The 12,216-nt window shown below is 64.5% G+C and overlaps 1 protein-coding gene across 1 annotated transcript in view; it reads left to right on the top strand.

The window, feature by feature from the left end:
* Positions 1–12,216, top strand: part of LOC111152998 (solute carrier family 7 member 5) — a 31,734-nt gene that overhangs the window by 14,077 nt on the left and 5,441 nt on the right. The window contains exons 3-7 of the mRNA XM_022511795.1: positions 9,239–9,344; positions 10,245–10,289; positions 10,667–10,790; positions 11,587–11,690; positions 12,038–12,134. Of these exons, the coding sequence (XP_022367503.1) occupies positions 9,239–9,344; positions 10,245–10,289; positions 10,667–10,790; positions 11,587–11,690; positions 12,038–12,134 (476 nt within the window). The remainder of the gene's footprint in view (positions 1–9,238; positions 9,345–10,244; positions 10,290–10,666; positions 10,791–11,586; positions 11,691–12,037; positions 12,135–12,216) is intronic.

The raw sequence follows: 12,216 nt of genomic DNA, 5'->3' as shown, positions 1-12,216 counted from the left end.
GTCCAAGCGCTCTCCAAGCCCTGGGGTGCCGGAAGGCAGCACCTGTGCCTCCGGCTTAGTGGGGTGCTGGTCGCCTGCTTCACCGAGTCTCGGGGTCAGTGGGAGAGCCGGGGCTAGGGCCGGGTCTGTGCCACCCATGGTCGCAGGCCAGCCCAGGGCTGCCCCTCATGCGCAAGCTTCTCAGGCCTCTGTGGGCGTCTTCCCCCCCAGCCCCCACTCTTCACGTGCAGGTTAGCTATGAGTCGAGTGGGTAGAAACCCCGGAACGGCCCCGTGTCTGCCGTGTCCTACAGGCTTCTGCCTGTGATACCCAGAAACCCATTCTTGCCGTTCTCAGCGCCCCTGCTCCCTTCCTGTAGCGGCCACGCAGGGCACCCCACTTTACAGGAACCCAGCGTCCACAGACCATGGCCCATGCAGGGGGGATGTTTGTGATTCAGGAGAATTGGGTGCCCGTGGGCCATCTCTGGGGCCAGAGAGAAGCCCACGTGCTGGTCTGTGTCGGCCTAGTAACATGGCAGGGAGAGTCGGGTAACTGAGGCAGACCATCTTTAGCGGACACGGCCCGGGAGTGAAGGCTTCTCACGTGGCCCCTGCCCCTCACGAGAACCCAGCACCCACGAGCTACGATCAACACCTGATTTCCAGACCCCTTTCTGGAGCAGGTGGGTCACTGCTTTGGGGGCCAGACCTCCTCCCGGGAGCCCGTCTCCGATCACCCAGGAGATCCTTAGTACCCTCCCGGCCTCAGGGGCGCCGACCAGGCAGTGCTGGGGGGTGGGAGCGGCCCCCAGTCGGGGCCGCTGCTGCTCTGGGGCTCCCACCGCACCCCAGGACTCCAGGGTCCAGCATCTCCTTGATAGGACCGTATCTTTTTCCTTATTCCTTGAGTTCTGAGGACCTGGTCAGGGCTTCCCTGTGCAGCATCGTGAGACAGGCCGGGCGGGACCCAGCGGGCCAGACTGTGCGGCTGGGAGACCTCTGATAGATCTGCTCCGGAGGGGATTCGCTTGGCTGCTCTGATTAGCCACAGGCAGATGAGGAACGTGGAGGGGGTGACCTGACTTTTGTAAAAACACATTTTGGTCTGAAAAGCAAAGAGCTTTTGTTGGGCTGGAATACCTAATGTGTTTATGATGTTGATGCTGTTGAAAACACCTCTCCCCGCCCCGGCCCCTTAAGCAGTTCCTTTCTGAACTCGGGATACAGTGCGGCGTCTGCAGAATTCTGCCTCCTGGTTTTCTCCAAGAGCTGTGTGTGTTCCCAGATGAATGCCTCCCCTTCTGGGGGACACATGGTTGTAAAGTGGACCCCCTTCTCCTCCAAGGAGTCTGTGGTCTGACTCTTCTTCCCTCGGGCATCCTGCCCGTCTTCCTGGGTCCCCTTGCTGATGGCTGGCGGGAGGGCCTGGATCCTTGGTGCAGGGGCTCGGCTAGACTGCTTGGCTGTCCCCGGCTGGGTGGTGTCACAGCACAGACCCCACATGCCCTGCTCCCCTAGGCTCTGAGTGCCAGTGTTCTGCCCCAGCCCACCGAGCACCCGGGGGACCCAAGAGCTGCAGAGGGGGTCTGAGTCCAGCTCACCTATGGTCAGCCCCCAGGCCTCAGCTGGTCTCATTCCCTCGAGACCCGTGAGCTGTCTGCCCTTGTTCTTCCCTCTGCCCTTCACTGGAAATCTGAGGCCCCCAGTGTGACTCAGTGCAAAGCCCTGACAAGGACTTGGCCCTGCTGGCCGGGCTCAGCTCTGGGACGGGGGCACCAGACAGCGCAGAAACAGGAGAATTACAGACAGGCAGATGGGGCGCCAGCCCAGACCAGGACTGAGGGCGGGGTGGGGGTGCTGGAAGAAGGCACAGAGCTAGGGAGACAAAGGGGCAGCTCTGCATGGCCCCAGGCTGGGATCTTGGTGTGGGCGCGGCTCAGCTGCCCTGCGGCCGGGGGTGGGAGGCCGCCCTCGGTGTCGGGCATGCGGGCCTGGCGCCACGCAAGGTGCCTGGATTCGCTCCCAGCATTTTCAGGAGGGGATGGAGCTCAGGCCAGCGTTTCAGACCCAGTGGCTCCCATACAAAGCAGGGCAGGCGTCCGACGAGCAGGCAGGCAGGGCGGGCGGAGGCACTAGAGTCCCCTACACGCCCGCGGCCTACACCTGCCTTTGTCCTTTCGGTCTGTGGATTCCTTCTGTGTGTCGCCCCACAGAGACCATGGCCCCGAGGTCGGGCCGTTCCCAAAGCCAAGTAGGCGTTTCTTAGACCAGAGGTGGGAGTGGGGTGCTGAAGGCGCGTCCCTCTGCCCAGGTCCCTCCCAGAGGATGCACAAAGGGACCTTGTGGTTCTGCTCGGGCCGCGGCATGGGTGGGAGAGCGGTTTCAGTGCGGACCGCCCCTCGTGGACCGCCCCTCGTACAGATAAAATGGCCCGCGGAGTGCTGTCCGCCTCCCACGCCGCGTCTGAGCAGGATGTCCTCTGCTGAGGGAGGTCGTGGCAGGCAGAGTCTCCATGAGCCAAGCCCGAGCCCTGCAGCAGCTCGCACGGGTTCACCCCGCTGCCGGGACGTTGGCCCCCAAATGCTGGGGGACATGGGTGTGGTTTGCACGGTGGGCGGAGGCTCCCAAACCCGGCCTTGATTATCTCATAGGCCCGGGCACTGTCCCAGCATGATAGGGGCATCTCGAGCAGGGGACGTGTGGGAGATGGCAGGGCGGGAAGGGCGAGCCCTTGCAGTGAGCAGCACCGAGTGGCCTGTCGCTTCTCTTTGTGCTCCCGGGCCTGGCCTCCCCCGACGGAGACTTCAGGGCCCATTTCCCCAGGGTCGGGGTCCTGCCACGGCCGCAGGGCACTGCAGCGGGGACCGTGCAAGGCTGGGGTTCGGTTCTCTGCTCGGGGCAGCTGGGTCCCAGGACCAGGGAGGGGTCGGGCAGGGCCCTGGGCAGTGTCTGGAGCATCAGGTCACAGGGCTACGGAGGGAAGACTTGTCGTGAAGGGGCCATCGGGACTGGCGTGGTGGTTTTCCCCTGTGGTCGTTCTTTGATAATTTTTTTAGATTTGTTTGAGAAAGGAAATGTGTGCGGGAGAGGGGCAGAGGGCGAATTCCCAGCAGGCTCCCCCCGAGCGCAGTGCCTGTTGCCCGGCCCCATGCCACGACCCTGAGATCAGGATCTGAGCCGAAATCATGAGTCTGATACTCAACCTACTGAGCCCCTGGGTGCCCCATTCTTTGGTCACTTTTACTAGAGGCCTTTCCCCTGGGCCCTCGCGCACCTGCACTAAGTCAGCGCCCGGAATCGGGACAGACTGGCGATCACGTGCTTTGCTCCTGCCATCCAGCCTGAAAGCCAAGTCGGGGCTCTCCCGCCGCAGCCCTCCGCCTGCCCGTGCCCTGGGCCATGGCAGCCCTGGAGGCCTGTGCTGGGCACACTGGTTTCTCAGAGGTCTCTCGCAGCCTGCTCAGTGGGGAGAGGCCCCTCTGCAACTGGGATTTGAGATTCGAAGTAGACCTTGAGGCCAAGGAGCCCATTCCTCCGAGGGTCTGCAAGAGGGTCCCAGGGGCAGACGCCGGCCCGGTGAAGAAGCACCGACCAGCCTCCCAAACCCGGGTTCTTGCCCGGACACCAGGCAGAGACAGGACAGCACCGCCTGCCGGACACGTCCCTCTGGGGGGGGGGCGGGGATGGGAGAGAGGAGCCCACGAGCCGGCTGCAGAAAGCCCCCCTCCTAGCGTGCTGGGCTCTGGCTAGAGCAGGAGACCCATCGCGGTGCTTTCTGCCCAAGCCCGTTAAGGGCACCGGCCACACACAGCCCACTCACCAGGTGGGACAGCCCCAAGGCCCCGGGGCCCCACGCAGGACAGCCTGTCATACAGAGCAGGAGCCTGAGGCCAAACACCATTTACTTGGCCAGTGATGGCAAAGGCGGGACCCAAGGCCACAACTTGTCCCAGTCACGCCCGTGAGGCACAGAGTGGAGACCAGAGCATCTGACCCAGACAGAGTGAGCCCATCAGTCTGTCAGCAGACAGTGTCCTGTTGTCCCCTCGTGGTTCTGGGGAACAGAAGTCCAGACATAGGGCCATACTCTCTCTGAAATTTGTTTGGGGAAGGGGGTCCCTCCTCGTCTGTTCCAGCTTCTGGCGGTCCCTGGCCTTGTGGCTGTGGCACTCGGCCATCTCGGTCTCATCCCTGTGGCCCGTTCCTGTGTCTCTGTGTCTTTCAAGGACACTGGGGGGCTTCGGGGCCTACCCTTATCCGTGATCTCATCTTGTCCTCACCTTGAGTCCGTCTTCAAACCAGGTCACGTTCGGACGTGCCGGGTTAACAGTTCTTGGGGGACCCTGTTCACATCTCATGACATCAGTGACTGCCCCACAGAACCCCGGAGGGATCAAGTGGGAAAAGAAGCAGAAGCTTCCAGCATGGTGGACGTTCCCCAGTTTGGGGCTAGCTTTCTCACAGTGTCCCCATCCCAGGAGGGGTGCCCCAGGGCTGCTCTGCCTGTGGGAAAGCATGGCGAGGGGGTGGGGCCGTCCTGAGGTTCTGGGATTCTCTGCCGCTGCCCCCAACTGTCCATCTCCAGATCGCGGCGTAGACAGGCTCCCGGCGCCCTGGAGAAGCCGAGGTGAGTGTCTGACCAGACCTTCCCCCCTCGCAGAGGCCAGGTCTCAGGGGACACAGGCACTGTGGGTAGCCCTGGTCCTCCCAGCACAGGAGCTGGAAGGCTGGCACATTCCCCTGGTGGGAGGAAGGACCACGCCTGTCCCCACGTGCACAGAGCTGCTGCTGCCTGTGGCTGTGTCTGTGGGACACTGGGCTTTGGGCTTTCCCGGATGGCTGCTCCCTGGGGCCTTGAGCTTTCCCACCCCCGTTACCCCGGTCCGCAAGGGGTCCCAGCGGGTGGGAGGCAGGCCCAGCTTCTGGCTTTGCGCTGACATTCCTGTTCCCAGAGGCCCTTCTGGGAGGGTGCGGTCAGGGGCTGCGTTTGGGGCTAGAATAGGCCAACATGAAAGGCCACGGGTTTGGGGGCTCCTGCAGTGCGGGCAAGCCGAGGGCCGGGACCCAGCCTCAGCTGGCGCGCCGCCTCCCCTTGGGGCAGCAGTTAGAGGTACCTCTGAGGTGTGCAGAGCAGGGGTGGTCCCAGGGTGCCCGCGCCCCCAGTCTTGGAGCCTGCGGGAGGACCTACGCCGTGTCTGCCTGTCACCGTCGTTCTCTGGCCTGCTGTCGGGGATCAGGTAGCTTGGCACATGGTGGCCCTGGAGGACTGTCGTCATTCATCTGTGTCTGAGACACCCCGTCGGGGGCCCAGCACAGTCCGCGTGTCTGCTCTAGCAGTGGGAGCGGTGCCCGTGGGCCCAGCATTGGTCACCCATCTCGTGAGCACAGTTTTGCCCCGTGTCGCTGCCATCTGGGGGAGCCGTGCTCAGCGTCCCAGCGTGCTGAGCGGCACTGCCTGCTCCCCCCACCAGACAGCCCCCACCCGGCCCTGACCAGTCCGCGTGTCTCCAGACACTGCCGCACGTGCCCCGCTGCAGCTGGCGTGGGGGTGGGGGGGGGATGTTGCGACCACACGGAGTCTCCACGTCTCTTCCACGCCTAACCCTCGCTCACCACTGCTGCGACGGCTGGGCAGCTGCTAACACATCCCGACACGGCGGTGTGGCCGTCTCACCCGCCTCCGGCTGGAGCTGGTGGAGACGGGCAGGCGGGCCCTCCTGCCAGCTCACCAGGCCTCCCCGAAGACCACCTGCTGTTCAGGCTCCAGCCCCAGCAGGACCCCAGGATGGCAAGGGCGGGCGCAGCCACGGTCCCTGAGCAGTCACCCCAGCCACGTGGCTCATGGAGCCAGCAGACCCAGTGCCTGCTCCTTGGTGCCCATCAAGAAGGAGGGGGCAGCGTGCTTGGCCGACGTTGGATCAGGAGCCTGGAGAAGCTGCGGGTTTCCCTTCTGGGCTGGCGTCCAGCGCGGTCTGAGTCTGAACAAAGCCGGGAGCCCTGCTGGGGGTGCATGCACACCGCCCACTCAGGACAGGTCACTGTCAGGCCCCTTCCTCTGTCCCCGATGTGCAGTGGGGCACGCTGCATCTAGAGAAGGTGGCAGGGGGCGTGACAGCCCCGAGGAACTGAGCAGAGGGTGGGCTGGCGGCCAGGAGCAGTAGCCGAATCCTTGGCAGAGCTTTGCCAGCTGCCCCCATCCGCCCCAAATCCTCCGCACCAGGAGAGAAGCTGGGTCTGGGGACACTGCGGGATCCGGGTGTGCCGTCCCTCTATGAGCCCGATGTCTGCTTTCCTCCGAGGGACCCTAGGCACTTTGCAGGCAGGAATTGAGGTCTTAGATGGCCAAGGGCGGTCCCAGCAGATGGCCCAGCACACTTGTCCTAGGAGGAGAAGTCTTTGCGGGCTGTTGTGGGGGGCCTGGCCGAGGTCCCCAGTGAGACACTCATCTGTGTTTGGTCAGAGCAGTAGCATCTCCTCGGACTCGCAGACCCTGCAAAATCAGGCTGTAGATCCCAGAAAACGCTGTCGTATGTCAGGAAGTCCAGTCGCTGCATGACCGTCTCGGGGAGATGACCGTGTATCCATGTCCCAGCTTGGAGCTGGTGGCCACAGCGGGAGTGGCACCTGAGGAGGACGTCACGGTTGCGCGGGACTTCGCAGGCTGAAAGCCCCTGGTTCTCACCTGCAGACCACAGGCCGCAGGTCCCACCTTGAACTTTGTCCCCGTCCCGGCACTGCACCCGCAGTTGCCAGGAATCCCGAGCGCCCACATCTCACCCTTCCTGTACCAGCCCGGGTGCTGGCCCCCAAAAGTGACCTCTGCATGGAGTGTCTCCAAGCCGCACGTGTGTGCACAGTGTCACTAACTCTAACGACTGCACCTGCCCGCGCATCTGCGTCACAGCGGAGGGAAGATCTGTAGTTTGAACCATACGTGACACACGCGCGTATGTTCTAGTAGGAAGAGGGGCAGGTTCGTGAGACGGTCTTAGGTTCCAGACACGTGTGCGCCACATGTGAGGGGTCCTTCCGCAAAGCCTCCCGTGCTCCAGAAGCAGCTCCGGGGACCTGCGACCCTCACAAGCTCCTACGGAGGGAGGGTGGTCTCAGCGGGCTCCCCAGGCTCTTAGGGGCACCTCCAGGAGGTGCCGGGTGGTGTGGACTGCACACGCGGTCCCCAGAAGGGAGTCTCCCGTCGTGGTCCTAGATCCCACTGTGGGGATCCGGGGGCAGGTGGCCTGAGCCTCTGGGTCCCTGGCTGCTGGCCAGCAGAAGCACGTGGACAAGGCCGTGGGGTGTGGTGGAGCTCTGCAGACGTGGGGTGCATGGCAGAACCTTCCTGTGGGCGCCACCAGGAGGGAGCCGCGGGGGGCTCCGGGCACTCTCCTGGGTGCTGTTGAATGAAAGGTGTGCCATCCTGAGCCCACTCTCGGCACGGCCCCCGCCCACCCAGCCTGCTGACCACCCTGGGACCAGGCAGTCTGAGGACCTGGGCCTCCAAGACAGGTCACACGCGGGCAGGGGGTGAGGGGGCGGCCGCCCCAGGGCCAAGCAGTCTATCCCGAGACCTCGGCCAGGTACCCCCCCACACACACCTGTGGGGTCAGGACGAACAAGGCCGAGGGCGGAGTCCGGAACATGGAGGAGGTCGGAGCTGCTCTGAAGTGCAGGCTTCTACTGGGTGGGATGACAGGGTGCAACAGCAGCTCCCTTCCTCAGTCCCCTCCACAAGCCCCCTCCCCTGCTGTCATTGTGTCCTGTTCCTGGGGTGACTGAGGCCCCTGGTGGGAAGTGTGGGAGACCTTGGGCTCCTGGGGGTCTGCAGATCCTGGCTTTGGGCTGGGGCCACATCCCTGCCTCACCCTGCGGTGCCTGGGCCGATGGCTTCTTAGCTGGCAGCGCACGGGCCTTCGCAGGCAGAGCCATAAGGACTCTGTTAGAAACGTCCCCGAACTAACGAGCTGTCCACATCCCACCAAGAGTGCAGTACCGCCCCCAGCTGTGTGTGCCTGGCAGGTGGCCACAGCCGGGTGGGCTGAGTGACCGGCCATGTCCCGTGTCCCTGCGGCAGCTGTCCCCAGAGCCGGGGCGCTGGGAGCACTGGAGAAGCATGGGGCTCACAGGCAGTCTGGCCCCTCATTACGGAGCAGGTGGTTCTGGGCCTGAGCATACTAGGCTGAGCGTCAGAAAGAGCCTGATAGCCAGGGTCCCCCCCAAGACCCCCATTCCCTTTCATGTGTGCCAGTGTGGGTGGTGGACCCAAACCACTGTCCCCTGAGACCTGGACCGTGCCCTTAGGTTGAGAAAGGGTCTTCACGGTTGTATTTGAGGAAGTGTGAGACGGGACCATTCTGGTTCGGGATGGGCCCTAAATCCAGTGACATGCATCCCAGTAAGATAGAGGGGAGACCCAGCAGAGAAGCCACAGGAGGATAGGGGCAGACACTGGGGTGGTGTGACCGCACATCAGGGCCCCCTGGGCTGCTCCCGGTGGAAACGGTCAGCAGAGAGGTGGATGGAGCCCCACTGGGCCCTGCTGTCATCTGTCTGGGCAGACACCAAGGCTGCGATGACCCCAGGGATGGCTGTCCGGGAGGTGCCGGCCCTCACAGCCCCATCACTTCGTACCGTCACCATCTCTGGGGCGGGCAGGTTCCAGGGACACATCTGAGTCATCGGCGAGAAGTTTTCTGCTGATGCTTGCCACCAGGTCACACTGTGAACGCTGTCCCACTGCGAGGAACCTGGCTCTAGGGTCAGCAGCCCAAGATCCTCCCAGCACGAAGGGGGCGCCAGGACTGCAGCCCAGGTGTCCCTGACCTGGGGCTCGTGTCATGGGCTCTGCGGGGGGTGTCCTCCGAGATGACCTTGGCTGACCAGCCCCACTTCTGCCCCGATGAACCACAGGTGGGCGCACACGGGCCCCCACCTCCGCTCGTGGGCGTCCTGCCCCTCAGCACATAGTCCACTGGGCTTGGAGTGATTGAGGGTCTGCAGCACTACCTCCTGCTCGCGGGGCGTCTTGGGGGCCATCCCCTGGGTCCCCTGTGCCTGCTCACTCCCGGCCCGAGTGTAAGCGTGGGAGCACTGGCGAGGCAGTTCAGCAGGTGCATCCAATTTGCTGCCCTGGAAAGCCTTCACTCCAGCATTTCTGTTTGTGCCTGAGTTTTGCTCCAGGAACATTCCAGAAGTTGCGGTGTGACCTCCTTGCAGTGCTCTCTAACCCAGCATTCCTTTGTCTGTCGGGCCTTTGCCAGGTGACATGTCCAATCTGGATCCCAAGTTCTCGTTTGAGGGCACCAAGCTGGACGTGGGGAACATCGTGCTGGCGTTGTACAGTGGCCTCTTTGCCTACGGGGGATGGTAGGTTCTAGAATGTCCGGGTCTCTGGGCTTGGGACACACCGGCTGGGTGGGCCCCCAGGTGTCCAGGAATCAGGTCTCTCGGCCGCCCGAGGGCAGTTCCGGGGAACACGGCCAAGGCCGTGGAGCTGCTGCTAGCCCTGCGCGCCCCGGAGAGGCACAGACATGCGCCCGTGCAGCCGTGGGCACTGCTCATGGCGAGCCCACTTCCTGCAGGCGGCCCTCTGCTGACCGGCGTGGAGCACTCAGGCTCCAGGTGCTGGGCTTGGTGGTTCTTGACCGCTCCCCACCAGGAGCGAGGTGCCTGCCTGCAGCTCTGGCCGACGCCTTCTGTCCCCTTGGGTCCCCAGCCATGGCCTCTGCTCTCGGGGCAGGCTGTCCTGAGCCACAAGAGTGGCCGCGGTGGGCGGGCAGGCACAGAAGGTGCCGGAAAGGGTCAGGTAGCAGCCAGGGAAGCCGTGGAACCCGCTCAATGTGGCAGCACTTCCCTGCGGACACGGAGGCCCGTGGGGGCTGCCCTTCGGGTCTCTTTCCCCACGTGGCCCCTGAGCCTGCCCGTGCGTGCTTGGAGTGGACGGAAGAGCTGCAGGTCTGTGTGGGGCGAGGTGCACGGGGTTCCCCTCCCGCCTCGGGCCAGGCTGTGCCTCTGCCTCAGAGACGGTGCTGGCTGCCTGGGGCGGGGAAACAGACTGCACTGGAGGACAGGCCCTGGGGGTGGGCAGTGCTGGCTTCGCTCAGGACCCGGGCCCCCTGCTGCTCACCAGTGGGGGGCCCCGCACATGGGTTGGGGATCCCCACTCCACGGGCCCAGAACAGCCAGGAGGGGCTCCCTTGGGATCGGTGTTGTTTTCCCTAAGCGTTGTGTGAGGGACGTGTGGTGAAATTCTGCTCTCAATTCTAGGAATTACTTGAATTTTGTCACAGAGGAGATGATCAATCCCTACAGGTACGAGCACGCACAGACTTGTGTCACCGTAACGCGAGAGGAGGAGGAAGCCTGGTTATGTCTCAGCCAGCTCCGGGCCGGCCTTGGAGGGGCAGGAGGGTCGCTGGGGCGGGGTGCCGTCCTCACGGTGGCGGTGTGACCTGGAACCAGGCTCCCCCGCGGGCCCGGGGCTGGAGCAGCGGAATCCCTGGCCCAGGTTCACACCACCGCCCGCCTGCCAGTTTCCAGCCCCTTCCACATGCTGGCAGCCGCCTTCCCCGTGCAGCGAGGCTCGGGACCCGGCCCCCCATGTGGTGGAAGGGGCACCCGCTCCTCACCGTCCGGTCCGGCCTGTGCCAGGCTGCCCTTGGATGATGTCCCCCTCCCCTTCCTTGCAGAAACCTGCCCCTGGCCATCATCATCTCCCTCCCCATCGTCACCCTGGTGTACGTGCTGACGAACCTGGCCTACTTCACCACACTGTCCACAGAGCAGATGCTGACGTCGGAGGCTGTGGCCGTGGTAAGATGCCACCCAAGCAGACCAGGCCCCTGCGAACCGCTCCCTCCTCGGGAGGGTTGAGTGGCGCTTTGCCAACCCCCGGAAAGAGTGGGCGCTGGCCCTTAACCCCGGGTCCCCCTGAGACTCGGGGGTCTGCCCCACGCCAGGTCCCGGCCTCCCCCAGGCCACGTGTGGGCCAGCACGACGGAGCCGTCTGGGCGTGGGGGAGGGGTGAGTCCCCGGTGAGCGACACCTCCAACCCTGAGCGCGGGGCGGAGCTGCTGGGAGCCTGAGCCTCCTGCACGGGCGCCGTGGACCCTGGGCTTATTGGATGTGGCATTCCCGGGCCCAGCAGAGGTGGCCCCCAGACCCAGTGGACTCAGCTGTGGCAACACGCAACCCCTTCTTCTGAATAAACACCCAGTTCTGCTCTTGGGCGGCGGGACAGCGCTGGGGGCCCAGCCAGAGATGGCCGCGCTCCTTTCCCTTGAGCGGATGTGCTGGTGTGGGGACACCATGCCCAGGGACCCCCGGCGTCCTGTGGCGGGGACAGGTGCCTGAGGGTATGGATGAGGACTGAGGCGCAGCGCCCCATGCTGACCCAGGTTCTGTCCCTGGGGCTGCCCCCAAGGTCCAGACCCCAGGAGGCCACTCTGAGTACAGACATCTCACGATGAGCCCGTGGGAAGCTGTGTAGGCAGAAGCATGCCGGGGCCCGGCTGTGAGGATGGCCGCATGGCCTGTTGTCCGGGCAGAGAGCTGAGGGCGCTGGGCTGGGGCCCTGGGGCTGAGGGGCTCATGCTCCCCGTCTGCCTAGGACTTCGGGACTTACCACCTGGGCGTCATGTCCTGGATCATCCCCGTCTTTGTGGGCCTGTCCTGCTTCGGCTCCGTCAATGGGTCCCTCTTCACGTCCTCTCGGTGAGCCCCCCCCCGGACCCGCCGCATCCCCCGGGCCCTGGGCGCAGGGAGGCCACCGCATACCACCTTCTGACGTGCGCTCCGAGTCTCACTCTGGCATGTTTGAGGGGTGCAGAAACAAGGGAGCCACGAGCCCCCCTTCCCCCAGCCCCCAGCTAGAGGTAACCCAACCATGTCCTTCTGGACTCTTCCTTGCGTTCATTTAGAAACCCTGGCCAGCTGAGCCCCTCAAGGATGCTGGGAAGCCCCCGCAGGCAGCCCGGCACTTGGGCATGGGCCCTCTCCACTCCCTGCCCTGCCCGGGGGTGTGGGGGGAGGGGGCTAAGCGCCCGCTCCTACGTCCACAGGCTGTTCTTCGTGGGAGCCAGGGAGGGCCACCTGCCCTCCGTCCTCTCCATGATCCACCCCCAGCTCCTGACGCCCATGCCGTCCCTCGTCTTCACGGTAAGTGGGCCGCGCCATCCGCGCCCTGTCTCCATCCGTCCGTCCGGCTCCGCGTGCTGTCCACAGCCTGCACACTTGCCAG

This window comes from Enhydra lutris, unplaced genomic scaffold (assembly GCF_002288905.1).
Source record: "Enhydra lutris kenyoni isolate GAN:26980312 unplaced genomic scaffold, ASM228890v2 scaffoldscaffold30, whole genome shotgun sequence".
Taxonomy (NCBI): domain Eukaryota; kingdom Metazoa; phylum Chordata; class Mammalia; order Carnivora; family Mustelidae; genus Enhydra; species Enhydra lutris.
This window is presented reverse-complemented; position numbering and strand designations above follow the sequence as displayed.